Raw genomic sequence first — 26,971 nt, 5'->3', positions numbered from 1 at the left:
AGGTTTCCAGGAAAACTAGCTGTGACTATCTTTGGGTCATTTGGAGTTCACCACATTCTACCCCTAATGGCAAGCTGATTTACAACTGCATTAAAACAGAGTTGGGTAATACTTCCAACTGCCAAGTGCAGGACCAGATTAAAGTGTGACAAAATAGGCTCACTGTCTCAGTTCTAGACCAATCTCAATATTTGACAGAGAGTTGAGCTTATGAAGGAGAAGCAAATATGGAACAAAAGCTCCTCTTTTACCTCAAACTCTAACAATACTGGATATACATTTCTGATTCAACACTACAGATCCTCAGTCTGGAGATGTACATAAGCTTGAATATTACGTGGCACACTTGATGAGATCTCTCCTTTGTATAAAACTAGAACCAAACTCCTGGACAACCAGCTGTGTTTGCCAGGCAGAAGTTCACTACTAACATTAAAGAAAGCTTCTAACCCACCTACCATTATTCACTTATTGAACGCTGTCTACCTATCTCACAAACTAGAGTGGAACATCATGAAAAAACAGTGGTTTATATTCAGAGAAGTATTTCCAAACATTGCCTCCCATCAACTGAACACATTCAAATCCTGAAGAGATCAGATCATGCTAATTACTCATAGACTGATTTTAGAGCTTACCGTGTAATAACATGACCTACTTTTCTCAGTTGCCTTCTACTACATATACACCTTATACCCTCTCCTGCACCACAATTCTTTATTGTATTCCACCTTTCACTTACGCCTTTTCTTCCTCTTTCTTTAACTAGATGTTCTATATTTTCTGTAGCTGGAATTAATACCTAAATATCAATTAACACATTAAACTAAAAAAACATAGATTGTGGTAGAGGACAGTTTGATTCAGATACGTTTTGGAGGAGGGTAGATTTTCCTAGAAAATTTCACAACAAGAAGATTATAGGCCTGATTCAGATATTTACGGACAAGTAACTCTGTCACAATTTTGACGGATACCCCATCCCCTGAAATCTAAATCCCATAGGAAATAATAGTATTTAGATTTCGGCGGACAGAGGAACTCGTCCGCCAATACCTAAATCAGGCCCATAGATTCTTGTGATTGACTGTTTCTCCTGGAATAAAAGGTAAATAATCCATTTAATAAAATGTTCTTGAAGAGATTTGGTTTCAGAAGAAATCGTCTGGAAATGCCTTTTCCAGATTAGATACTCATGATGTGAATATGTTTCACTAGACTGTGCTTGAGATAAGAATCTCAAGCACAATAGCTGATTGAGGGACAGTTGATTTCAGACTAGCTATGCTATGCAGCATATACAGCATTAGAAAATATGCTTTTTAAAGTTTTTGAAGATGGGGAATCAGAGGAATTTCTTAAAAGGCAGAATTACTGGCTTTATCACTGTAAATTGTTCAGACACTCTCAAAGACTTCAAACACACAAATGATGATGAGAGGAATGTTTGCAATGTGTCTAACAACTGGCAGTCGCTTCAGGTAGCCTGCAAACCCATTGTTCTTGTGCTCACTATGCCATCTCAGTTTGAACCAAGCAAAATGCAAATCAGTTGTGACTCTGCTCCAATAGAAACAATCCAGCCCAAACTGCCAGGCAAGGTCCTCCCTGAACTGGAACACAAGCAGCCCAGACCAGTATCACCCTGATTAGAGGTCATCAGTCATGTATATCTTAGTTCCAATGGCAAAGTGAGCACAGGGCCCATTTCTGGGCATACCTTTGCCACTTAGGGTGCCACATCAAACACACAAAAATAACGCGAGAAACGCATGCAATTTGCCTACCCACTCGGAAAGGCTTGTGGTAGCATTCCATTCCATTGTTCTTTTGCTCACCATGCCACATCAGTTTGGACCAAGCCATATGAAAAGCAGTCTTGACTCTCTTCCAATAGGAACAGTACAGCATGAATGTCATGTCAGGTCATTCCGAACCAGAACACAGGCAAACCAGAGCTGGCTTTGCCTTAGTTAGGGATCACATTTAGACAAAATGCAAACATTCCTCCCATCTGCTTGTGTGTGGTTGATGTAACACTCTAAGTGGCAAGGGCATGTCTAGGCCCCAAAATGAGGTAGCCGTTTCCTGCCGGAGAATCCCCTGCAAGCAGGTAAGTCAGGTTGTCCGACAGGAGAGGGGGTGGGGGGGTGTTGTGTGCGTGTGTGGGGGTGTGTCTGACTGTGTTTGAATGCGTGCATTTGTGTGTAATGCGTGTGTGCATGAATGGGTGTGTGTGTACGTGCATGTTGTGTCGTGTGATTATGTGTGTGCCTGGATGTCGTTACCGCCGTGGTGGTCGGTGTGTTAACTTGGTGGTTTGGCTTTGGCCTAACCGCCAATGTCATAATAGTGGCGGTACGTACCGCCAGTCTGTTGGCGGTACTACCGCCACTATTAAACCAACCGCCGGGGTCGTAATGACCCCTTTTGTATACGCTGCTCTTCTAATTCCCTTTAGGCCACTGAAAGTCACTGTTCTTCAAAAAGTATCTTTTCCTTTTATACTTTAAAGAATATGTGTATAGGTTGCCATGTCACTTCAAGCGAAAAACATGTTTTCGATGAAATACCTATTGCATTTAAATAAACCAGAAACCTCTGCTTAGTTATGCAAAAATGAGCAAAAGTGGGAGGTGATAGGATCTGTCATAGGATGAGGAAACCTTGCATTATTTATTTATTTTAAATAAAGCTGCTTTAATTTTACTATTATTTAAAAATGCAGACATTTGCAAGTCTTTATTTTTGTAGCGTTATTTTAAGAATAAATTAAAATGTGTGATAGAGGTGGTGGTGGGTTGGACGCATAAGGGCTATTTGGTGGGGACATGGAGGATTATACACGTCGAAAATGAAGGGTAGACAGTTTTGCATACCGGTCCCTTGCATACTCATGTGACTACTACTTTCCTGATGGGAATAACAGATACAGGGATGAGCCGGCGTTTGTTTCGTAATTGCATCACTGTCCAAAGGGGAACGTCCCGTGAATTTTATTCTAAGCTAGATCATTAAGGTAGATGAAACATTCATTCTTCTATTTGCTTAATACACATGCTGTGTCCTGGGTACTTCCTCTGCCTGAGACAATGTTCTTCTGGATACCTATCTGTACTCTGTCATTGTTCTTATTGAATGTAGGAAATATGAATAAACTACACAAAAATACAATGTATTTAAAACCCTTTCTAATATCTTTTGAATGTATTTTAAACAGGCATCAGTCTGTAATTACCAAGCACAAAATTCTCTATTTTTACAAATGGCACTTACGTGTTGGCTTTTCTCTTTTTTCCTCTCTGTTGTATTCCGTCGAATACAGTGTCTCAAAATGGTGTGCATACTGAAAAACAAAAAACATTTCAAACATCTGCAAAACTTCACATGTTTTGATCCCTTTTTGGGATACTTTGCTAAAATAAATACTGAGTAGTAGGAAAGTAGGAAATCACACAATATTGCCAATACTGCTCAAGTTTTGGTAATATACTTTTTTGTCAAAATAACGCATATTTAAACTGAAAAAGCAGTTTTTCAAATGAGAAATATCTAAACATGTAATGAGCTACCATTGTAATCCACTGAAGCTTTTTTTTTAAACTATAGTACTTACAAAATGAAATTGTAATCTCAGTTGTATAGCACTTTATAGTGAAACACTAAAGGGCATTACTGGGCGGGTAGCACAGTGCACTGTATAGCAGGTGCGACTCCTCTGTTAGGGCAGAGGAGCATCACCCCCCCCACCAGCATCAGCCCCTGCAAATCACTTTTAATAAACAAAAAGATAATAATCCATGTTTATTATCTTTTTGTTTGTTAAAGGGGTGGGGCATTGGGGATAACGAGATGAGGAGAGTTCACTGTGCACTCCCCTCACTGCGCATGTATGTTTGGCCGGCCGTCTTGGGCCGACCAAACATACATCCGCAGTAGGCTCTCTCCAGCCCGGCAACACAGTTGCCAGGCTGGAGAGAGCCTGTACAGGCTCCCAGTCTGCCTCGGAGCGCCCTGGCTGAGCGCTTTCAGCCAATCCTGACGCTGCTCTGAGCAGCGTCAGGATTGGCCGCAGGCTGGGAGCCTGTGCCTGCCTGCAGCAACGGGAGAGGAGCAGAGCAGGTAAGCGATTAAAAAAAAAATAATAATATTATTTTGCCCCGTGCCCCCCCGTTCACCCCACCCACCCTGTCCCAGCAAAGCCCCGCGAGCCGTTCCTCCTGTATAGATGATTGGTTGGAGGCATGTTATGCTTTCAGCTATGACTATGTGGTAAGCATTATGGTTTCTTGCTTAAGTGGTTCTCTTATCCAGCCTTGGGTTGCAATATCTAACAGTGTGATGGGGAAGACAAATGAGCCCCAGCATATGCATGGTTTACATCTCTGCAATGGAGAATTTTTCTGTGACTAATAAGCCTTCATACAGAAGTCATGTGCTGGGTACAGCAGTCACAACAGCCATTCTATATATCCTGTGGGTCTACAGGCTACAGAGAGTATATAGATCTGCTTGGATGGTCTTTATTACAGTCATCCATTGTGCAGGAGGTTGTTGCACTAAATAATTAGTGATGCTTAGGGAGTGGAGGGGCCAGATCCTACAGGGATGGGCTATGTCAAAGTCCTCCAGGGTGCAAACATAATGTGTCAGACCTCTTTGTGCAATCTGTGCATGTCATCATTGGAGTGAAAAGGCTTTGTTTGGGTAAAAGAACAAGTGAGTGCTGTTGTTTCTCCTTTGCAGACTGCCTAGTATGATTGTTCTGTTGGTCTAAAACATGGGTCAGAGGTTTTCTCCGGTTTGTTCTAGTCAGATGCAACCAGGATGGAATGTTGTATTAGAAGCCAAGAAGATAAGAGTGTCATCTATGGCCGGAACTAATTGCAAACAGCCTTTTATGATTGTTCTACAGGTCCACAACCTAGGTTAGAAGGAGACTTTGGTCTGTTCTGGTTAAATGTAGCTAGGATATAGCGTTCTACCAGAAGCCAAGAGCATGTGAAAGTCGTTCATGGCTTGAACTAATTACAGCATATCATGGTAATGTTTAATCTTGGTAGTTCTGTCATTTTTAAGGAGCATCATTGTGCAAATATTCTAGTTTGATATTGAATGTTGTTCAGTTTAGCAAATGAAGGGTGCTAACTTGATGCGGGGTTCTTATTTTGCGGACAGACAGATCCTTATTCCCTTGCTGAACTCCAGGTGGACTTGTATATGTTGTATCTTGGATGCAAAGCATTCTAAAGTTTTGTCACCTGTTCTGACAATCTTATAATCCTTTTCTTATGCGAAGAAAGAATAAGGCAAGGTTCCTGTCTTGAGCATAGAATTTTGTTTTGGAGTATTGTTGGAATTGAATTAGTAGGACATGCTGGCCTTTACAGGGAATGACACTCTAGGTGATGCAAAGTACATTAAAGTCTGAGAGTTTAGCTGTTGCTAACCAGTATACAGCTTGACGCACAGGTTATGTGTTACCTTGGATGGAGATGCAGTATCAGATTTTGAACCTTTCGTAGTTTGCATAATAAAAAACTGTGGATTCCTATGCACAGGTTTTTTGTATAATCTACATGAGATATCACGAGTGTCAGAATAGCCTGAAGTTTCTGAGGCTACCCCAGGCGGTATAAGATGCACTGCAGTGTCTGCTTTATCTAGAATGCTATTCAAGTGACGTCAATAACACGTGAGATCGGGTGGTCTCTTGCTTCACTTGATGTTGCTAGTGGATATTCCAGTGTTTGGGCCCGACAGATACAAGTTGGCAGTAGTTCTAGTGTCAACGTGCAATGAGCTCAGTTTTTGGCCAATTTGAAATTTAGATTATTGGTCATTATCCATATTTTAGTGGGCTAAAGGCACTTGTCAAACCTATTTATATATAAAACGTTCAGGTTTTCCAGTTTTAAAATAACCTGTGTGTCCTCTGCATAGCTGTAACATGTTAATGTGAATGAGGTGATCAGGTCTGATAAAGGAGAGATGTAGAAAAGTAGAGGAGACATGATTGAACCTTGTGGAGTCAGCAAGGAGAATGAAAAGCTGTTGTGAATCGTGGTACTGATACCAAACTGTCTCGCTTTGAGGTAGGAGGAGATACACTTTATGATGATTCTTCTTATGCCAAGATTTTCTAGTCTTTATAAATATGTCTGAAGATGGACTGCGTCAAATACTGATAATATGTCCACTCCATTATTGGCCATTTCAGGTGACTGCAGACGGATATCAAGGCTATTTCCGAGCCTCTGCTCGAACTACACCCACATTGATTGTCAAAGGGCAGATTGTTTTCCTGAAAAACAACACATTCCTTTCCTGAAACTCTCTAGCTTTGGGTTTGCCACAGCCTCACATAAAATGTACAGTGCCATTAGCTTTGCTCCCATGTTGCACACCAGCATGCCCTATCAGATTGTGCTTGATCCAATGGGGTTGGAACCGTCAGCAATCTGAGCATCCCAGAGTAAAATATAGTCCAGTGATTATGGTCACGTCAGACACTGCCAGTCTCACAAAGGGTAGGCTGAGAAGATCGCAAATGTGTTTCCTGTGGGATTGCTCCTACGTTTGTAGCAAATGTCTGACACTTTTGAAATTATTAAAGAATTGCATCAGTACACCTGAAAACTCATAGTTTTAGGTATCCAGGAATATTCATGCGTTTAATATTTATACTTGGATAAATCTATCTAAGTCCAAATTTCCACATATCAAAAATAATGCAAATGTGCATTTGATTTTTTTTTCTCGTTTCTCAATAGGGAAATTATTTTCTTTCAGTGGAGAGACCCTTTCTACTTCAAATCCTTTAAATAAAGGGGTAGTCCATCCCCATTCTCACCCTGGAAATATACTTACTCTTGTCCTTGACAGGAGCAAATTTGAAAGCAGTTTCAAGTTCTAGTTCCCATTTCAACTATTTGCACATTGTTGGTGAATACCTTTCATCGTATATTTTTGTGAATGTTCCCTGACTTTATAGGTGGGTCCAACCTACAATGCCTACATACTGACTCCTACGATCAAAAATGTGTATGTGAAAAGTTTTGTCAGACTAGCCAATTTTCTATATTTACAAATGCACTATGCACATGGAAAATCAGTGCAATCCAGAATCATTGAATTAGGATTTAGAAACTGTGCTCACAAAGTGAAATTATCCATCACAATAATTTGTGAATTCGATCCCAAAGGAGCATTTGTGATTAGAATTAGAGAAATGTGAAATTTGACTGGAGTTCACTTTGCCACCAGAAAAGATGTACACTTGGCTTTCTTTAGACATGTTTCTGTTGCTATCCTCCGGCAACCTATTATTCAAAGAAAAAGGGGCGAACCCAGTAACCAGGGGACCTGGGTACGTAAGTATATGATAAAGAAGTCCACCCCATTTCCACAGCATTCTGAGTGATTGAGGGGGATGTTATTTTAAGATCTTTTATATGTACATATTTGTGTATATGGATTGTATATTAAACATCAAGCTACAAAGCAATGGAGAACTGTCCACACTGGAAGTTTTACAGTGATTACTGCAGAAGAAAGGAAGAGTAGAATACATGTTCAGTGGTGAGGTTTCAGAAGTGTTGTTATGCTTGAGCCCTCTTATGAACCACAATGAAAGCAATAAGGAGGTAATTGTTAAATGGCTCTATGATCAGCCTGCTTGCCAACCTAATACATGTTTCTCCTTCTTTTGCAAGATGAAAAAGTAAGAACAAAAAATGGCAGTTGACTTTTAAGAACCAGGTTTAAGCTAGTTTAATTGTCAAACCTTGAGCAACATGTCCTACATAGGCCAAACTACAAACAACACACTCTAAGCCATGCACGCCAAAGGGCACCCAGAAAACCACTGCAAATTGGAGAACTTAACGACCTCATCATAACTATTAAGTGTGTATGAGAAGGGTGGATAGGGGCCCCCTCTCCAAGCCGATTTTGACCCAGGGAGCCCATACCCTAAGGCATGGCTTTACACATAAGTGGGAAGGGGACACACGGACATCCTTCCCGAGGCCACCCGTAGGTGAAAAATGGAAGGGGACAAACAGTCATCCTCCTCAGGCCGATTTCAGCCCTGGGGACCCCATGTCCCAGGGCCTGGCTACAATTAGAAAGGGGAGTCAAGGACCTGCAGCACCCCTCACGGAGCCATTAATGGCCATGGTGATCCCATCCCCCATGGCCATCTCCTGCTATGTCCTGTGATGCCCACTCCCGCGAAATAGCAGTTTCCTTGCCTGCACTGGCAAGGAAACAAGTGTTTGCTTCTGTTTGGCAGGAGCAATTTCAAAGCTCCTGCAAGGTGAAAGCAAACACAAAGTCCGCAGATTGGAGATCTGTTTTTCTGCCCACAATGATGCAGGCAGGGAAACAGACCTGAATATTGCTCCCACTCACAGGGAGCAGCATTTTTAGCTGCTCCCTGCGAATGGGAGCAATGCTGGCTTCTGCTGGATGTGGGGAGCTGCTGGGGCCACGGGGGCCTTTGGGCTTCCACCGCGGCCCTCAACAAGGACAGGGTGGGTGCCGGTGGACTTAGCAGAGTCCCAAGAAAAAAAACACCAAAAAAAAACATAAAGGGGCAGGGCAGGAATACCTTTGACCACAGGCCCTCTGTGTGTATGAGAAGGGGGTGGAACCCTTTGTTGGACGGACCCCAGGGATCGGGTCTCCTGGGCCAGAAGTGGCCCAGGGAGGCGGGCTGCGTACCCACCTCCCCCTTTAGTAATTGGCCAGGCCCCAAGTGATTGAGTCTGCAGTGCTGAAATCGACCTGGGCAGAAGGGCCGACTATCCCTCTCCCCCTTAATAACTTTGGCCGGACTCCAGGTGATGGGGTCACCAGGGTCGAAATCTGCCCTGGAGGAGAGCTGTGTGCCTCACAAGAAGAGAAAAAGCCCTACACAAAATACAAATACAATAAATAAAATACAGGATCTTATGCTCTTGTAAAAAGTTAATTGGATTTTTACCTGAGATGGAAGGGGTTTTCGTTCTTGAATTTTCTGAATATCGAACCTCTCCTGGTACCAGTTCCCTAATAGCGTCTTGTTGGAATAACCATCCTCATTAGTTGTACACCTCCAGCCATATTGTTCGAATTTGGACTTGTCAAAGGAGTCGGTCCATACCTCTGCATGCCCATTAGCTTGAAGAGCTGTGCCATACTGTGGAGTTGCTAACAAAAAAGATGACATTCTGTGCAAAGAGAAAGCAAGAGGTTGGAAAGTGACAGAGACTATGACGAAAAATAGCATTTGGCAACTTTCAAGATGGTGGCATAGTGTGCTTGGCTTTAATCGATACATACTTAGATTTCAGTTGAAAAGCTTAAATTGTGAAGAAGTATAGCCTGCTGTAAATGTATCTGACTTACTAGCTGCACTACCCTTCCAAGTGCCCATACAGGACTGTCACAAAGCCCATGAAGATCCCTGCCAGATTTCCCAAATAGCTGTATGTGTAAATGATTCTCATTTAGGTTTATTTTATGTAAATGTATCCAATGTGGATTTCCAGAAAATCATTGATGGAGTTAGCAAGTGGGAACCAAGGTTAACACCAATCTCTGTCAAGAAAGGGGGCTTCTAACTGCGGGGTGCACCTCCTGGGTGGCTATTTGACCAGTCTGATGGTGCTAGTCTCCAAGCAAGAAGACAAGCAGGAAGATTGCAATATTGGGGTATTAGCAAAAAGGAGGCTGGCGCAATGCACCCTCTTGTGTATCCGGTTACAAAAACAATTTGCAAAACAAGATTAGTGAGGGGTGATAAAATAAGTGTAAATTCATGTTCTGAGTAAAAAGCCAAAGAAAGGTTTCATTGTATAATCAATGTATAGTCTAAGTTTGAAATGCATAATTACTGCTTTTAGTCCAACATGAGTGTTAATCAGTGTGTAAATGACGCTGGATATATTTCACTGGATCTAGTGTCCACATGAATCTATGGCATGATCAGATTATATGTCTCCAATTTGGATACTTACATAAAAGAACAATTCTTTCCTTTGTTTCGATATGAAACACATGAAAAAGCCCTGAGTAAGCGATTGATGCAATCGCGAAATGCATGTTGGCCAGTGAGTCCAATGCCCCTTTATGAGTGAAAGAACAGTTAAGACCACTAAGGGCCACATGTAGCAAAGTTCCGATTTGCGACTCACAAATTGCCAGTTAGAGCGACTCGCAATTTGCGAGTCGCAAATCCAAATGTAGGGTAGTGTCCCTGACACTAACTGCGACTCACAAGGGGGTCGCAAATGCCCACCTCATGAATATTCATGAGGTAGGTCGCAATTTGCGATCCCCTTTGGAATGGCGGCCCTCACAGGGATGGTGGCCTGCTGGAGACAGCAGACCACCATGTCTGTGACTGCTTTTCAATAAAGCAGTTTTTTTTTTTTTTTTTTTTTTTTAATGCAGCCCGTTTTCCTTAAAGGAAAACAAAATGCATTACAAAAGCAAAAAATGAAACGCTTTTGTTTCATTTTTTCAGAGCAGGCAGTGGTCCATAGGACCACTGCCTGCTCTGAAAAAATGTTTTCAGTGACATTCACAAAGGGGAAGGGGCCCCAAGGGGACCCCTTCCCGTTTGCGAATGTGTTACCACCAGTGTGACACTGGTGGTAACTGCAATTGCTTTACGACCACGTTCGCGGTCACAAAACAATCCTACATCGCACTGCTAGTCAAAATTAGGAAGGGAACACCCCTTCCTAATTGTGAGTCGCAAAACTAGGTTTGTGCATCGGGAAGTGCTTTTTGCACGTCGTAAACAGCCAGATTTGCTGTTTGCAAGGTGCAAAAAGCATCGTACATGTGGCCCTAAGTCTTATGAACACACATGATTAAATGACTGTCAAAGAAGCTATCAATGAATACATCACTGATTATACATTGAGATTTTTCATTAACAGGAAGGACCACACATATTGCCAATGTGGCATGAGCCTCGATAAGTGGAAGGCCTATGCTGCTTCAAAATAAATTCCGCTTTGAGCAAGCAGAGCTGGCTTTAGCGCTGATGGGGCCCGGTGCAACAGTCCTTTTTTTGCACCCCATGACCTCCTTCTCCACAAATTCCCTCAGCACCACTCTCCAAAAGTGCCCTTCATCTCACCAAAGCCCCTCTCTGGAATTCATTTCTTTTTTTTGTAGCGCTACTGATAGCTCACTCACAGTTTTGTGATCTGCATGGTACAAGTTCTTTCCAGCAGCCACATTAACGCTCAGTGCTACTTTATGATGGGTAAAAACAACCAGTAGACAAAACTCCCATCTCTCACCAGCAGGAACATTAATCATCAGAGTTATTTTGACATTTTTATTGTTGCCTGAAAATCGCTGGACGCTTAAGAAAGTTATGGTACTTTTAAAACAGTAATTTATTTTTAAACATAACCCTCCCTCCCACCAAATTCAGCTCCAGGTGCAGTTGCACCGGTCCCACCGCCCTACAGCCGGCCCGGGGAGCAACTCTACCTCAATGTGGAAGCTGCAGTACATAAAGTGGTGTATGGAACATCATGCTACCTTATTATCATAGCCAAAACTTGGAAGACAAAAATATACTTAGGTAAGTGCACAGAGTGAAGTACAGATTTCCTTTTCTTAAATTCTCGTCTATGTACCTTGAACATTCACAAATGTGGAGTTAGGTATAGAAAAACTTTGCTTACTTATCTGTCAATATTATTGTCCTCGCTATCTTGGCTAAAATGTTAAGGTTGCAAAATATTCAATATTCAGTATTCTGGATCCACACCAATGTGGAGATGTACCTCAAGGCCATATGACCAGCAATGGAAAGTAAGAAAAGCAGATGTCATCAATTGTTCAACCAACCATCACTGCTCTTAATCAACCCTGCACAATGGAACTACAAACAGAAAACCCTAATATCGAAATTTCCAGTGCTCCATGAATGTGTCACTACATAATTAGGCAAAGCTCAGGCACCTCTTCCGTGCCAACCACCCAAGGGGTAGGAGGCCGTCAACTCTGCATAGAAGTTTTTCTGACACAAAGAGTGCCACTAACTTATTCTTCAGTTATCTCGATATCATTTAATAAGTCCAGTTTTCCAATGAACAGTGTCATATGGAAAGGCTTGCAACTGTACAAATAGTTTTTGTTTTTTCTTTAATCATCAAACGTTTTTTATTATTTTTTAGCTGCACTTATGTCTGCTTCCACAACATCACAGAATTTACCATTGTGTTATACTTACCTCCTCAGCCACATTTCTTATTCCCGGATAACCATACAATTAGGGCCTCATTACGAGTTTGGCAGAGGGGACTACTCCATCACAAACGTGACGAATATCCCTTCCACCATATTACAAGTTCCATAGGATATAATGGAACTTGTACTACGGTGGACAGGATATCCGTCTCATTTGTGATGAAGTAGTTCCCTCTGTCAAAATTGTGATGAGGCCCATACCCTGCATTTGCATGTATTCCCCAAACTACAGCTGTACCCCTAACACTAGGGAAGTACTTCTTCCCTACCGAGTTCTAAGTATTTCCATCCTGAAGAAGGCTATGTACATTGTGATACAAAACATATGAAACACATGGCAAAGCCTTCACTTTTACATTGGGCTTCAAATCATTAAAGTCTTCTCTCAGACATACTATTGCCTCTTTTAAGTGACGCAGCTACAACAAATGCTGAACTATTTCACATTTTGACTTCATACAGCAGATTTCCCAATATTAAAACAAGTTTCATTTTTTTCTTTCAAACTTGGATTTACAGTTCTGCCTTTACTTAGGTACACACATGACTTTGAAACAACCTTAATTCAATAGCATTGTAGAGACAACTCGACAACTTAGTGACTTACGCAAACGCCCAAAATCTAGTGGAAGACAGAAATGGGTCATGGCTTTTTGAGATTTAGCTGTTGTGCAATACCCATATTTATAAGTAATATTTTCAAATAATTTGTCATGGTCTTCTCATATTATAAGACAGACTGCTAAAGATTGCTCTCTTATGTTGGGATTGTTGCAATTCTTTAAAGCCCTTCTCAAGAGACATGTTAACTCTACTAAAACTGTATATTTCTAGAGTCCCTTCCTTTGCTTTGTACGCAATTGAGGCTTGACATTTGTTTTTCCATCTATAATACGAATAAGGTATAATTTTGAATTTGGAAGTTTTACATTGGAGGAAGGCCGTCTATTTTGATAGGATATTTTAGACTGGAGCTTTTTCTGTACTCGATGAATTATCGAGCATTCTGCCAGGTGGTTCTGTATTTTTTGCACGTGGCCAAGTCTCCATCTCACGTGTAGAAAATGTTTTTGGCATGTACTTTTACATGATGTGGAATCAAAATATTATTTTACTGTACCTTACGGTCGAATGTTTTGGATAAACACTTTAAGATCTCACCCTATCTGTGGGAACGCAATCATATACTGACTGAGGTTTAGCATTACGATCCAATCAGCACCACCAGATTTCTGGAAGTTACATATATCCTTTTATATAACAACATACTTTCATGACTTTACGAGTTTAGGTACGGTAATCATTTGACTCTTGATAAGCCCTTATTGGGTGTTCGTGTCATTTTTTACATAAGTAGGAGCAGGAACATGTCTGCACTCTTGCAACTATATACATGACGTCAATCGTCCTTTGTTGTTAGCTTGTGGGTGGGATGATGCAGAATAAATATTAGATTACTCATCCGCACATCCTCTGACGTTTTAGAGTCTTTTGCAGGTGTATTGTGGTGAGGTGTAGTTTAGTGATTACAACTACACACCTACATCAACAAGACTGTTAGTGACAGATAAATAAGGAGATACGGCTCACTGTTGTACTATGCACACTCTTTTATTCTGATATTGTTCACCCATTCAAAGAACCTTACATCTCTCACACATGATGTGGATGCTGATTACCTCACAGGAGCGGGCCCCCTGCTGAGGCAGGCCACAAGCTGTGGGTGAGAATTCGAACTACTTGTAACTAATAATTAACTTCACAGTCCTATAACATGAGTATAAGCTTAGGGATACTGTAGGAACCAAGGGCATACTGGGGACAGAGTAAAATACAAAAATATATATTGCATATTACATCATAAGGAGGGTTCACTGCTTCCTTTTAGAACTGCCCCGCTGACTCCTCTGTTTGGTTTTGGATGCCATAAGGCCAACTGGAGACTTCAAATCATAGAAAACACTGATTTGTTAAATAAAATCCTGGGACTGAGACAATGGGTGATCGAGTAATCCTAATCATAGGCACATTTACTGCCCAAGCCACAATCAAGGCACAACTTCATGCAGAATGTTAGCTTTTTATTGCACAATACAGCTTTGGTTGGGTGGACTAAGGTAAAAGGTAGTGCTTAATGAGAGGGGAAGTGAGATGGGTGTAGGCAAGAAGAGTACGCTGATGGGGCCTCCTCTTCTGCCCCATAAAATCTTCCTGTTTCCTGTTTTCGCTTGATAAATATACCATACATGGTTTACGGCTTTCTTCCTTTTTCTGTTTTGGTCCTCTATCAGCTTTTCCAGATCCTATTAACATATCTTTATTCTTTGTTTCAATCAATATGAATCATATTCGTGTAATAACTATGCAAACCTTTAATGGTGTTACTTCTGAACTTCACCGAGTTTTATAGTGTCATATTTTATTTTATTATGCTTTTGCTCAAAGGAATTGTACCTTCCTGCCTTGTTTATTTACTTTGGCATATGAATGCCTCTTGTCATGGTCTCATGCTTTTTTGTTTTTAGTTGACGGTCTCTAATCTCTCTTTGTTATTCTGGAGATGCATTTCACTGGACTGGGCTTTATGCTGCAGGTGTGCCCTCCAGAACTGGACACGATTCTCCAGATGAGAACTGGAAGATGTGCTGGTGATTCTTTCTCAGAACTAGACATGATGTTCAGGCTTGCTCTCTGTATTTGGATGGTGTACGCCTTCAGCACTGCTTATATTTGTGCACAGGGATTCCTTTTAGTCAGGCCACATATCTCCAGCATATGCTAGTGTGACTCGCTGCACAGCGCCAGTACAATTGGGCATAACCGTGCGATGGGTGCTTGTGAACTTGGATTATAGGGGTATCCCAAAGTGCCATGCTCCTTGTGCTTTCCCCACCAGTGCATGAAGGTGCAAGCCTTAGGCGTGCCAGCATCACAGTAATCAGATAAACACATTATACCATATGAAATACCATAAAGGGACAGGCAGAGCTGTTCAAATCTATCAGCATGCTGATAACCATAACCCTGGGTGTCTGTGTCTTACACTCCATCATCCAACACACTACTACTCGCTGCATCCCATACCAAGATAACCGCACCTTGGTGATGATCAAGCACACCATGGAAACAGAAACACTTCCAACATAGGATCAAAACAAAAACAACATCCTTCCAACAACATACCTTACATGCTGTATTGTGCTACTCATGCAAGCAAGAGCTTCAGCGGCCCACATAAGGATAGTAAGTGCTATATAAATGCTACAGTACAATGCAATCCAATGATGTATTATCCTAAATTCACAACATTGCCTCCCTGGCATTTGTCCTAATATGATGTTAAAATATGACATTCAGTTACTTATTCAGCTGGATTATGTTCTATTCATACAGTTTGTATTATTCAATGTGCTTCTGTTAAGAAATATTTCTTGTTTCCCAGTAACTATGAGGTTCCTAAGGTTGAGGAACAATGTGGTTTATGATTCTTGTGTACTGGCTTATACCATATTGTTAGACCTATCAGCCTTAGGGTGCTCTTCCCTCAAACTTCTTTCCTCCCTCCTACATTTTTGCTGAGCTCGTTTTTGCTGGCCTTAGTACACTGTGCACTTTACCACTGCTAACCAGTGCTAAAGTGCATATGCTCATTCCTTAATACATGGTAACATTGGCTTATCCCCCAAACCTCTTTATGGGATGGTTCGAGGAGAAGCAAGTCTGGGGCCTAAAAGCGCAGAATGGGTACAGGATATCCAATATTGGGGCAGATACATAGATGGCTGTATTATGATCTGGAATAGCTACCACCGATCTGGAGAGCTTTATGTATCATCCTAATACCAACACTTTTAATATTTCATTTGTATATGAATACAGTAAGGACCGGATAGTTTTCCTAGATTTGAAGCTGCATTTTAAAGATGGCAAGATACATAGCAGTATGTATAGGAAGATGACTTCCTGTATAGCAGTGCTACATGCGTCAAGTGCACATCCAAGGTCCCAGATAACTCTGTTCCATATGGGGACCTGTTAAGAGCCAGGTGGAACTACGGTGAGGAGGATACATTCAGAGCAACTATCCTTGATATTGAACAAAGGTATCTGAATAGGGGCTGTGATTAAAAAAAAGTGGTTACGAATGTGAAGAATAAAGCTCTCAAGAGCGATGGTACTTGCACTTTAAGAGAGAATACACAGAGAACGAAAGGTAATGGTGATAAGGTCAGACTAATCATGAATTACAGTTCGATGTCTGGTAGAGTTTACAATAATTTACGTAAATACCGGCATCTATTGACTAAAGATAAGGATTTGCAGCCATTTTTGACACACTACCCAGGTATTAGATATCACAGGGGTATATCCATACGGATGTATTTTAAGTCCTGGTTATCCAGTTCATCGCACGGAAAAGGCTTCTCTGCTTACGTCAGACATGTCCAACGATGAGTAAACATCATAGCCATGATCCTGCATCACCGATGCGGCCATATTTGCTAAAACATCAGCAGAGGACAAAGGTCTTTTTAAGGCTCCCTGGGTTATACCCAGATCAGGCAGTGGGTTGGGCTGCGAACCAGCATCAAGTAAGGGGCGACCCCTCAATTCACGCTGCCCAAAACATCTCAAGGGCTGAGCAAAAGGTTTTAATGCATTAATAGGAGCCTGATTCACGGAATACTGGACATGGTAGCCCAGAGCTTCCACTAGTCTTTCCTCCATATGGTCATCCATAGTGTCAGGGTGTTCCTGATAAAAATCATCCTCTCCAGTGTAGTACGCCATAGGAACAGAGGATTTATGGAGGAGATCACGGGGGAATAATACTTCCCAGCATGGAATATCTAAATCGATATATTCATTCTTTTTGTTACCCAGTCCAAATTCAAATGTGGAGGGAGCCCCTGCACAATCCCCTCAGCAAAGGCTTTAATTGTAAAATCGCCCCGACGGGTGTTCTAGGGCTCAAATAGCAAAGTGGAGGAGAGACGAGCTAAAAATAGCTTTCTCTCTGAGCACCGCTCGCGCTGTGAACACCTTGTTCTCCAGAGAAAAGAGAAAGAGGAGGTGGACGCATGCGCAATGCTAAAAATAAAAAGAGGACCTGTCCTCTAACGCGCGACGTGGTCTAGAAGTTGGAAGGACTCCCAAGCTGGAATGCGCGACGTGGTCTAGAAGTTGGAAGGACTCCCAAGCTGGAATGCGGCCACGCCCACCGGCCGAATACCGGGCCCTTCGGAAGACGAAAAGGGGCAATAAAACGCTCTAAACAAGGGGTGCCCACAAAACAGGCACCGTGACGAGTGTAGAGCCCGCTCCCGCTCCACGCTGAGTAATTTACATAACCGCTATACAATTGTAATAAAGACAGTATAATCAAGAAAAAATGGACTTATCTCTGGCTGCAGCAGCAAAGAAAGAGGTAGGAGTATGCTGAGAGAGTCATATATATGGACAGGTTCCCTATGATTGGTAGACCTAAACTACTGGGTTTCATGGGAAATGTAGTTCTTTTGTTTTGTAAAAGTTCATTGGCTGCTGAGTTTTTGCAGTAAAGAGAGAGAAAGCATAATCCTCGCCTCCGTGTCCTTAATAGAATTGAAAATTCTTGACGCAATAGCTAGATTTTTTTTTATTGTCCTAAGATCTATAATAATTTAATGAGACTTAGCCATGATTTAGTGTAGTTTTGTAAAAATATATGGTATTGTGGTTTATGGCATGGTTATTGACCATAGATGATTTTATACAAATGAGAGTTCTTGTAGGAACTATGAGCTAGTAGTGGGAAGTGTAGTGTTGACGCAGGTGCGGGCCGACACATTCCTCTCTATCCCGCGGGGTGTAACGTCATCTCCCCCTTCGGGTCCCGTCCTAGTGGATGGGGCCCTGGTGACGTAGGGCAAAGGTTATATACGTGGGCGTCTGAGGCGGGAAAGGCAGACACGGAATAGTTACGAAATAATAAAGCGGTATATCAACCGCATTGGTAGTCCTGTGTATTATTTAGGGCCTACAACCCTACAGGGAGGTTGACAAATATTCAAATATTCGTAGTTAAGGCTCTGGTATACCTGATTTATGTTTTAGTCCGTGTAGTGGCAGCAATGAGGGAGGCGAAGTGGTTGTATTGTATTAATCTCTCTTTATTTGTGCAGTAAACAATATGGCCCACGAGGAGCCGCCGAGAGCACCACCGCCAGCCCGAGTCCCCCGCGCTCCGCTTTTCCGTCCTCCTCTCGCCGCCCCCCGACGTCACAACCATCCCCGATACCGGATTGGCCATGACGTCAGGAGGCGACCTAACATAGAGGAAGGACTACATTCTGTTCCCCGCGTCTCGTACGTTAACTCACGTACGACATCTCCCCTTTTTAACAGAACAAGAAACCTATGGAGCTTCATCACATAACAAAATCTTCGAACCTCTTGGGAGCTCGGACATGCCTCATTGGCCTGCTCGGAGTAATATACTGGGGTGAACCCACCCTGCCAGCGCCTGTACCATCTTGGCCTGAACTCATTACATTGTGACTGTCGCTCTTCGCAGTTTCGGGGCTGCTACCATTCCGTCCTTCGGCATCCACCAAGCCGCGCCATGCTTTCTCACACCGATCTGCACTTCCATGTCCGATCCGCCCTCGCATAGAGGGCGTATTCCCACACTCATCATCACCAGTGACTACATCCCTGGCCTCGTGACTTTGCCACTCATACATATCGTCCGTGCTCTCGGCCTCACACACACGACTACCTCTCATGATGATTTCCTCTTGACCAGCCTTGAGCCTGACGATGTCGTCCTTGCTTCGCCACCCCCCTCCTTCCAAACAGACTGCTCCTCTTGTCACTCCTTGCACACGTACAGGGGTTTGAAATACAGATTCTCCTTTCATCACCTTGTTAGGTTTCTTCACCAATACCCAATCCCCCTGCACTATATCTTTAGCTTTGGCTCTGTTCACGATGTCAGCATACCGCTTGTTGCTTTCCTGTTTAGCCAGGATTCTTTCTTTGACTCTCAAACTCTCATCAGGTACCACCTCAATTTCCTCCCTCATGTCATACCACTTATTAAATTTGGGGGTAAGCTCACTCATACATCTTCTCCCTCTCATCAAGTAGAACGGAGTGTGTCCCGTAACTTCATTGGGCGTGTTATGAAAAGTGTGCACCTTGTCCGCCAGAAACGCTTTCACATCCATGTTGGAGGCGACTGCCTGTTGCACGCCCTCTTTGAGGAACCTATTCATCCGCTCAACCTGCCCATTGCTCTTCGGGCAGTACAGCGGGGTCTTCTCCTGCTTTATCCCTAACCTGGACAGAAAATCCGTCATTTGCCTGGACACCAGCTGGGTGCCATTGTCAGACACCATGATCTTCGGCTGCCCCTCAATCGCGAAAATTTTCGTCAGCGCCTTGATCACTCGGTCAGTGGTAACCTCCCTGACGAACTTGTAGTGGATCCATTTGGAGAAGTAATCCGTGAGAACGATGAGATGTCTACAATCGTCTGGCAGCAGGGTAAATGGGCCCGCGAAATCAATGGCAATCTTGTTCCATGGGCCAGCAGGAATGTCCACCAGCTGCAGCTCCCCTTTCGCCGTCTTCCAGTGCTTGTCGGCCCTTAAACACGGTCCGCACCGGTCTATGAAGCTGCTGACGTCGCTGCACATCCCTGGCCACCAGTAGTACTGCTTGAGGAGATTTTTGGTAGCGGTACTGCCCGGATGGCCCTTATGGGCAATCCTGATTAGCTTGTCTCTCAAACCTTCCGGAGGCACAAACAGCTCGTGTCTCTTCACAAAGCCGCCCTCGATGGTGAGTTCGGAGCTAACCTGTTGGAAACTCCTGAGTGCTCCGTGCAAGTTCCGGACCGGGGGCCAATGAGCCGTCATGTGGTCCATCACCCTTCGAATAGTCGTGTCCTTCTCCTGAGCCGTCAACCATTCCTCCTCAGATATGGATCCCTCGCAAATGGCTGTTGCGTCAACCATTGCCACCACGCATTCCGTGTCATCTAGGGAACCGTCCTCCTCACCCGTGACCGGCATGCGCGATAGGCAATCCGCCCTGCAATTGAGGCCACCCTTGATGTGTCTGATGATGAAGTGATATTCTTGCAACTTGGATAGTAAACGTAGGAGCCTCGAGCTGGCTTTGCCATTGCCGCGTCCTTCACCGTCCATCATGTATATCAAGGGTTTGTGGTCAGTGACCAGTTCGAACTCCCTGCCCCACAGATAGTTCCTCAGTTTCTCCACGGCCCAGACGCACGCGAGCGTCTCCCGCTCGATGGTGCTGTAGTGCTTCTCTGCATCGCTCAATGACCGGGATATGAATGCGACTGTGTTCTCCTTCTTCCCTTGGAATTGGCAAAACACTGCGCCGATACCCTTGGCACTAGCGTCAACTGTGATCACGTTCCAGAGATCCTTGTTGTACGGCTGCAACACTGGAGCCGCCACGATGGCCTGCTTGACGGATTCAAAGGCAGCGCTTTGTTCCTGTGCCCACGTGTATTTTTCGTTCTTCCGCAGCAGTTTCCTTAGAGGCTCCACGGTGGTCGCGTATCCTTGCATGAATTTGGAATAGTATTCACTGAGTCCCAGGAACGATCGCAAGGCGTCTTTGTCTCCTGGACAGGAGGCATCTCGTATGGCCCTCACTAAGTCATCTTTAGGCGCAATGCCATTTGGGGTAAGCACATGCCCTAAGTATTCGATCTTCCCTTCCATGAACTTGCATTTGTCCTTGGAGACCGTCATCCCCCTTTTATCCAGCACCTCCAGCACTCTGCCTAGCAGCTCCAGGTGCCCCTCCTCATCTTCCGTGTGGATCAGAATGTCGTCCTGGAAGGCTTCAACTCCCTTCATATCGCAGAAGAGAAGGTCCATCAGCTTTTGGAAGACGCCCGAGGCCGATGCAAGGCCGAACGGAAGACGGACGTACCTGTATGCTCCGAACGGGGTAATAAAGGTGGTCAATTCCTTGGAATCCTCCGTGAGACATACCTGGTGGTATGCGGACTTCAGGTCTATCAGGGTGAAGAACCTCGATCCAGATGTGGAAAATAATATCTCCTGAATGTTGGGCAGTGGGTGGCAGTTCACCAGGATATTTCTGTTCAAGGATCGCAGGCCTACACACAGCCGAATGTCCCCTGTCCTCTTCTTTTTGGACACCACGATTGCGGACACCCACTCTGATGCACCTGCTTCCTCTATTACTCCTTCCATTTTCAGCCTATCCAGAACAGCCTTCAGCTCCCCCCTGACCGAAAGGGGAATCGTTCTGACCTTGTGCTTAATCGGCATGGCACCCTCTTTCAACCGTATGGCATGCACAAATCCTCTTACACATCCTACCTTGTTTTCAAAAACTGAATCAAATTTGTCGAGAACCTCAGCTAATCCTTCATGCAAATCCTCAGGCTGCACGTAGTTGACCCAATCATCCCTCAGAACTATGGGATCTTCAGCCCCAGGGACTAGCATCACACCCAGCTTCGCCAGGTCCTTCCACCCCACAAGGCTCCTCCCTTTTTCAGCCACATATATCTTCGTTCTCACCGTGCGCCCTCGAAAGGTGAGGGAGTCCCAGAAGTACCCCCTCATCATTATGTCGTGTTCCCCGAAGGCCTTTGGATTCACATCCGTCTCATGCAGTCGCACATCCTGCCATTTCAAATCAAATGTCCTATCAGAGATCAGGGTAAGGGGGGAACCAGAATCAGCCGTAAATGGCAATTCTACCGCACCAATCATGACGGAGCCAATAGACCCCTTCACTCTTCCGTCCTCATCATCAATGGACAGCACGATGTCCGCATCCGCATCCATGTCACTATCGCTCACCGAGCTCACTTTTATGCTCATACTAGATTTCTTGGCTTTACACACTGCCGCAAAGTGGCCCACCTTCCTGCATTTAGAGCAGCTTTTGTACAAGGCAGGGCAGGTCCTGTTGTCCGCCAAGTGGTCCCTTGACCCACATCTAAAACAAGCGAGCGGCCTCCTGCCTCTCCCTCTATCGCTCGCCGCCCTGTCTGGAGTCTTGGGCGCATTTTGTATGTCTGTCCTGCACATAGAACACATTTGAAGCCTGACTAGTGCTCGCCAGTTCCTTAGAGGACACCATGGAGCGTTCCACTGCCTTTGCAATGGCCACCACTTCCTTCAGTGAAGGGTTCCTGCAAGAAAGCAAACGTTCCTGCACTTTCTTAGAATGGCAGTAGAACACCACCTGGTCTCTGATGTAAGTATCAGTCATCTCTGCAAATTCACAGTCTTGGGCCAAAACTCGTAGACACGCAATATACTCTTCGATAGTCTCTCCTTCCTCCTGTTTCCGCAATGCGAATTTATGGCGCCCCACCATGATGTTACACTCCTCAGCATACTGCAGCTCAAGCCGCTTGACGGCCTCCTGGTATTCATTCAGAGGAGCTGTGGCCCCCGGGGGATTCATATAAACCGGCAAGCTATTGAAAACCTCCTGGCCAGCCTTCCCCAACAGTCCGAATAACAGCGACTTTTTCCGCTCGGGGCTATACCCCTTACCATCAATGGAGACGATATAGTTCTCAAATGCGCGCAGCCATCCCTTCCATTTCATGCACGGCTTACCAGGAGAGTCCAGGAAGAGAGGAGGCACGCAGATATTAACGGTCTGCGACATGACCGGAGAGCGGGCACCACACCCGGAGAGACCACGTGAAACAGGTGCAGCAGCAACTCTGGAGGCTCCTAGACAGCACAGAAGGATACCCCAGCACGCAGGATAGCCGGAGACCACCAGTACACCGGCCACTTTTCAATGAGGTGTACACGAGCTGACAGGAAACACGGCGCACGGGCCTACTGCCTGGTCCTCACGTGGCAGGGGTCGTCAAAGATCACTCACATAGAGCTCCCCCGCATCAGCTCACCAGAGGCAGTGCACGTGGTCATCGGCGAGGAGATATCGGCGCGCACCATCAGCAGCAGGGAACACCAGGCACGCTGGACTACACTCGTGGGCCATAGTAGAAGCTGTGACCCTCGTCGCCATTTGTAGTGGCAGCAATGAGGGAGGCGAAGCGGTTGTATTGTATTAATCTCTCTTTATTTGTGCAGTAAACAATATGGCCCACGAGGAGCCGCCGAGAGCACCACCGCCAGCCCGAGTCCCCCGCGCTCTGCTTTTCCGTCCTCCCCTCGCCGCCCCCGACGTCACAACCATCCCCGATACCGGATTGGCCATGACGTCAGGAGGCGACCTAACATAGAGGAAGGACTACATTCTGTTCCCCGCGTCTCGTACGTTAACTCACGTACGACAGTCCGTTTTCTGTTTTTATTCAGGACGTTGGTGTACATCTGAACCGGTGACTGTTATGTTGAGCATAAATACAGTTTTCAATATGACCCAGGTTTAACACGCCGCCTAACTACTTTGAAGAAGGAGTACTCTTCTTGTACAAACTTTATGGTATATTTGTAGATTTACGGCACTTACATTTATCAAACAGATATATTTGGTGGGATTACCTTTCAGGGATACTTTAGGAGTACGTAGGTATTTTTTAATATAGCTCTTAATAATTTTCTGGTTTTTCTTCAATCTTAGACTGCACTGTCTATACAATTTGGGATATACGGTCCCGACCATGACTTAAAGCGTCACATCTAATCGGTAGTTTAGGTACGATTTATTTATTATGTGTTTAATAAATAGGTCACGTTTGATGCCATTGTGATAATGCATGAATGTATACTTTTCATTTAGTCAAAAAATACCAGGCTTTTACGAACCAATGGTTTGGGAGTGAGATATGTGGATAATACATCTCTGAGTTATAAAGTTTTGGTAAGACTTTGTGGTCTTGTTTCAATCTGATTTAGGTACTTGGGTCATGTCACGCAGCTTTGCATGAAGCATGCGGATTTCCACACCAGAATTCATGGATCTTTCCTGTGTACTATACGTCCACTCTCCTAATTACATGCGAGTAGGTATGATTATGCTTTAGATTTCTCCTTCATTAAACACTTCTAGTCAAAAGCAAGCTAATTGGATATATGTATTTACCCCAATTTCCTTAGCAAAGCTATATCTTAGGTGTCCTGTAAGTTAGCAGGTTGAAAGTTATTTAATGTTAGGCTGTTGGGTTACAGCAACGGCAATAAGGTCCTTTCAGGGCTTCATCTTCTCATTAACTCTGTATCTCACGGCTTTAACTCCAAACAACACACCAACATTATTTTACATCACTCACACTCAACAGTCCAAACATCAGCTCATATATACAGGAAATGAGAACACTAAAGATACTGCACTTTTCCTTTTCTTACAAACAAATACAAGCCATTCCATTACAAATAAAGTACAGGAACACATTTCAAACAACCTGTTAAACTCTCCAATACCCACACAGAACACAAAGGCAGCTAATAGCATAACATAAACTCTGATGGGTCAAGAAATGTGGCACCCACGCCGCATACCAAACAAAGAAACAAAGACAACAACTAGGTTGTGACTACCACTGAATAATGGTCCAAGATGTGCATGATTTGCGATCCCTGACATGAGGCCCTACCACCACTTGTTTGCCTATCCACAAGGACACCATACAACATTTATGCACACAGGACATGTTGTCAACAGCAAAGGGTTTCCCCATCATTCCTAAGTCTACACATTTGAGGAACAAGTAAATACAGAACGTTTAGCATATATCACCTACTTAAAATTCTCTTGACCAGACTCCAACATAAAACCTGTCTTCACAACTCCATTCATACACAACATCGCAATATCCCCAGACATCCACCTTACATCACCAAACTACACAGCACAACAAACTCTCACACTTTTTCCATCTTCGCAAACAACATATACAACCCAACAAGGACAACACACTGCTTCATACACTCACACAAAGTGCAGCCCAACACTCCAGCACACTCCACACCCAGTCACACTAGCTGGACAAATCAACATGACCAAGTACAAGGTCGAAGAAAGTATTCAATCAGCACCTGGTACCACGCCCTCTGGAAACTGTACCAGAAAAACTTGGGACATCTTCCAAACACAATGATGACAGTCCCCAGTAAATGAGTGCTTAAAAATGTACAGACCCAGGACACATGTAGTCCTAATCTACTAGAGATTTACAAGTAAATGCAATATGCCCTTTGGGGATAAGCCAATGCTACCATATATTAAATAGTGACCACGTGCACTTTAGTTGTTTCTAATCCCCCGAGCTATTACCTAACAGCTTAAAGTAACAACCTCCGAACAGGTAATTTGTCAAAAACGTATAAAAAAAAAGGTGGTCCAACTGTCCATAGATTCACTTATTTATTTGGTGTCTTCAGGGTAGATCCAGACACATATCCATGTTGATCTGCTAGGCTTTATACAGTTCTTACAGGCAGTTTTCTTAAATTCCCCTAGATGGCGTAGCCAACATGTGTTTCATCGTAAGGGCAGTACGCCGATGACTTCATCAGGGCTACAATAGATACATAATATGAACTTCATTGAAACCGAGTCTAAAATAAATGTCCTAAATAAACCTAAATAAAGTGCCCAATCTCCTATTGAAACATGAAAGGGGAGGCAGTGAGACAAAAAGGATCAATAAGACAAGTAGTCATACCGGTAACAATTTGTAGCTACACAAATCATAGGTCTCCGATCTAATTCGGGAATTTTGGCATGACCGGATAAAGAGAACTATAAAATACCACAGGAAAACAAAACACTTGGGGCTGAGCTAAACGCGCGTGTATTTATTATTCTTCAAAATCGTATTTTGAACCATATCAAAATAAATATGAACTCGTTCCAGTAAAACATACAACTTCATAAAAGTTAGATCCTGACCAAAAGATTAGAAGAAAGAATGTGTCAAACAGCATTGTGGATTCTAATTTAGTGTAAAAAAAGTGTTTATCAAGTAATGACGCTTTGCAACCACTCTGTAGCAATAAAGTCATAGACACTCAACCTCACCACTGCGTCGTGACACAATTCAAGCCTGTGAATAGGGGAGGATGAGAGCTATTTACCTGCTCTTGTAGTTCGGTTCTGACGATGCAAGTACTGTCCGTTGCCACGGTAATAAGTACACTATGATGTCAGAGCAACTCGCAAGTGCAACGTGGAGCGTAAAGTATGATATTGTGGCGGCCATCTTTGAGTGGGGTGTTTCCTTTCAGAGACTCCTTGGCGCATACATTTCACATTCTGCCTATAAAAGAAATAGGTTTTCCCGTTTGTATTTTTTTTTTTAAATCATGAGCCAATTGGTTTGTTAGACTAACCCGTGTTTGCAGGGCACTGGGGTCGTTTGAAAGTGCGAGGAACGGTTGTGTAGGAATGGAGAATTTGCGACACATCTTCCAACCTTAGTGCACTACAGTTTTCCGGAATGCCGATTGGCTGCGGAGTACGCAAGTTCATCTATACGAAGTGTCCTTCCTCCCAACAGTTTTAGAGTGGTTTGTGTATGGGCGAAGGTTGGCATGAGGTGAGTTATTTAAGAACTTAGAGTGCTGCCGGTCGCGGTTCTAGTCTAGATGGTAATAGACCAGCAGCGCGGAGGTTTTATGACCGACTATTGGTCAGGGTGAGCGATAATAGTAGCCGGTTACAGGGCCACCGCGGTGGCTGGTGTTCACGCTTGACTGTCTCCAGCCCCAGT

General features: G+C 43.8%; 2 protein-coding genes across 3 annotated transcripts in view; one reads left to right on the top strand and one right to left on the bottom strand.

The window, feature by feature from the left end:
* Positions 1–26,476, bottom strand: part of CFAP68 (cilia and flagella associated protein 68) — a 56,593-nt gene extending 30,117 nt beyond the window's left edge. The window contains exons 1-3 of the mRNA XM_069225010.1: positions 26,337–26,476; positions 8,990–9,215; positions 3,277–3,346 (exon numbers count right to left, since the gene is read on the bottom strand). Coding sequence (XP_069081111.1) covers positions 3,277–3,346; positions 8,990–9,215; positions 26,337–26,461 — 421 coding nt within the window. The 5' untranslated portion in view covers positions 26,462–26,476. The remainder of the gene's footprint in view (positions 1–3,276; positions 3,347–8,989; positions 9,216–26,336) is intronic.
* Positions 26,477–26,549: 73 nt separating this feature from the next.
* Positions 26,550–26,971, top strand: part of FDXACB1 (ferredoxin-fold anticodon binding domain containing 1) — a 92,693-nt gene continuing 92,271 nt past the window's right edge. For both annotated transcript variants that reach the window (XM_069225009.1, XM_069225008.1), the window contains exon 1: positions 26,550–26,797. The gene's annotated coding sequence lies outside the window, so the exon portion shown is untranslated. The remainder of the gene's footprint in view (positions 26,798–26,971) is intronic.

The sequence above is a fragment of the Pleurodeles waltl genome, chromosome 3_1 (genome assembly GCF_031143425.1).
Source record: "Pleurodeles waltl isolate 20211129_DDA chromosome 3_1, aPleWal1.hap1.20221129, whole genome shotgun sequence".
NCBI lineage: Eukaryota > Metazoa > Chordata > Amphibia > Caudata > Salamandridae > Pleurodeles > Pleurodeles waltl.
This window is presented reverse-complemented; position numbering and strand designations above follow the sequence as displayed.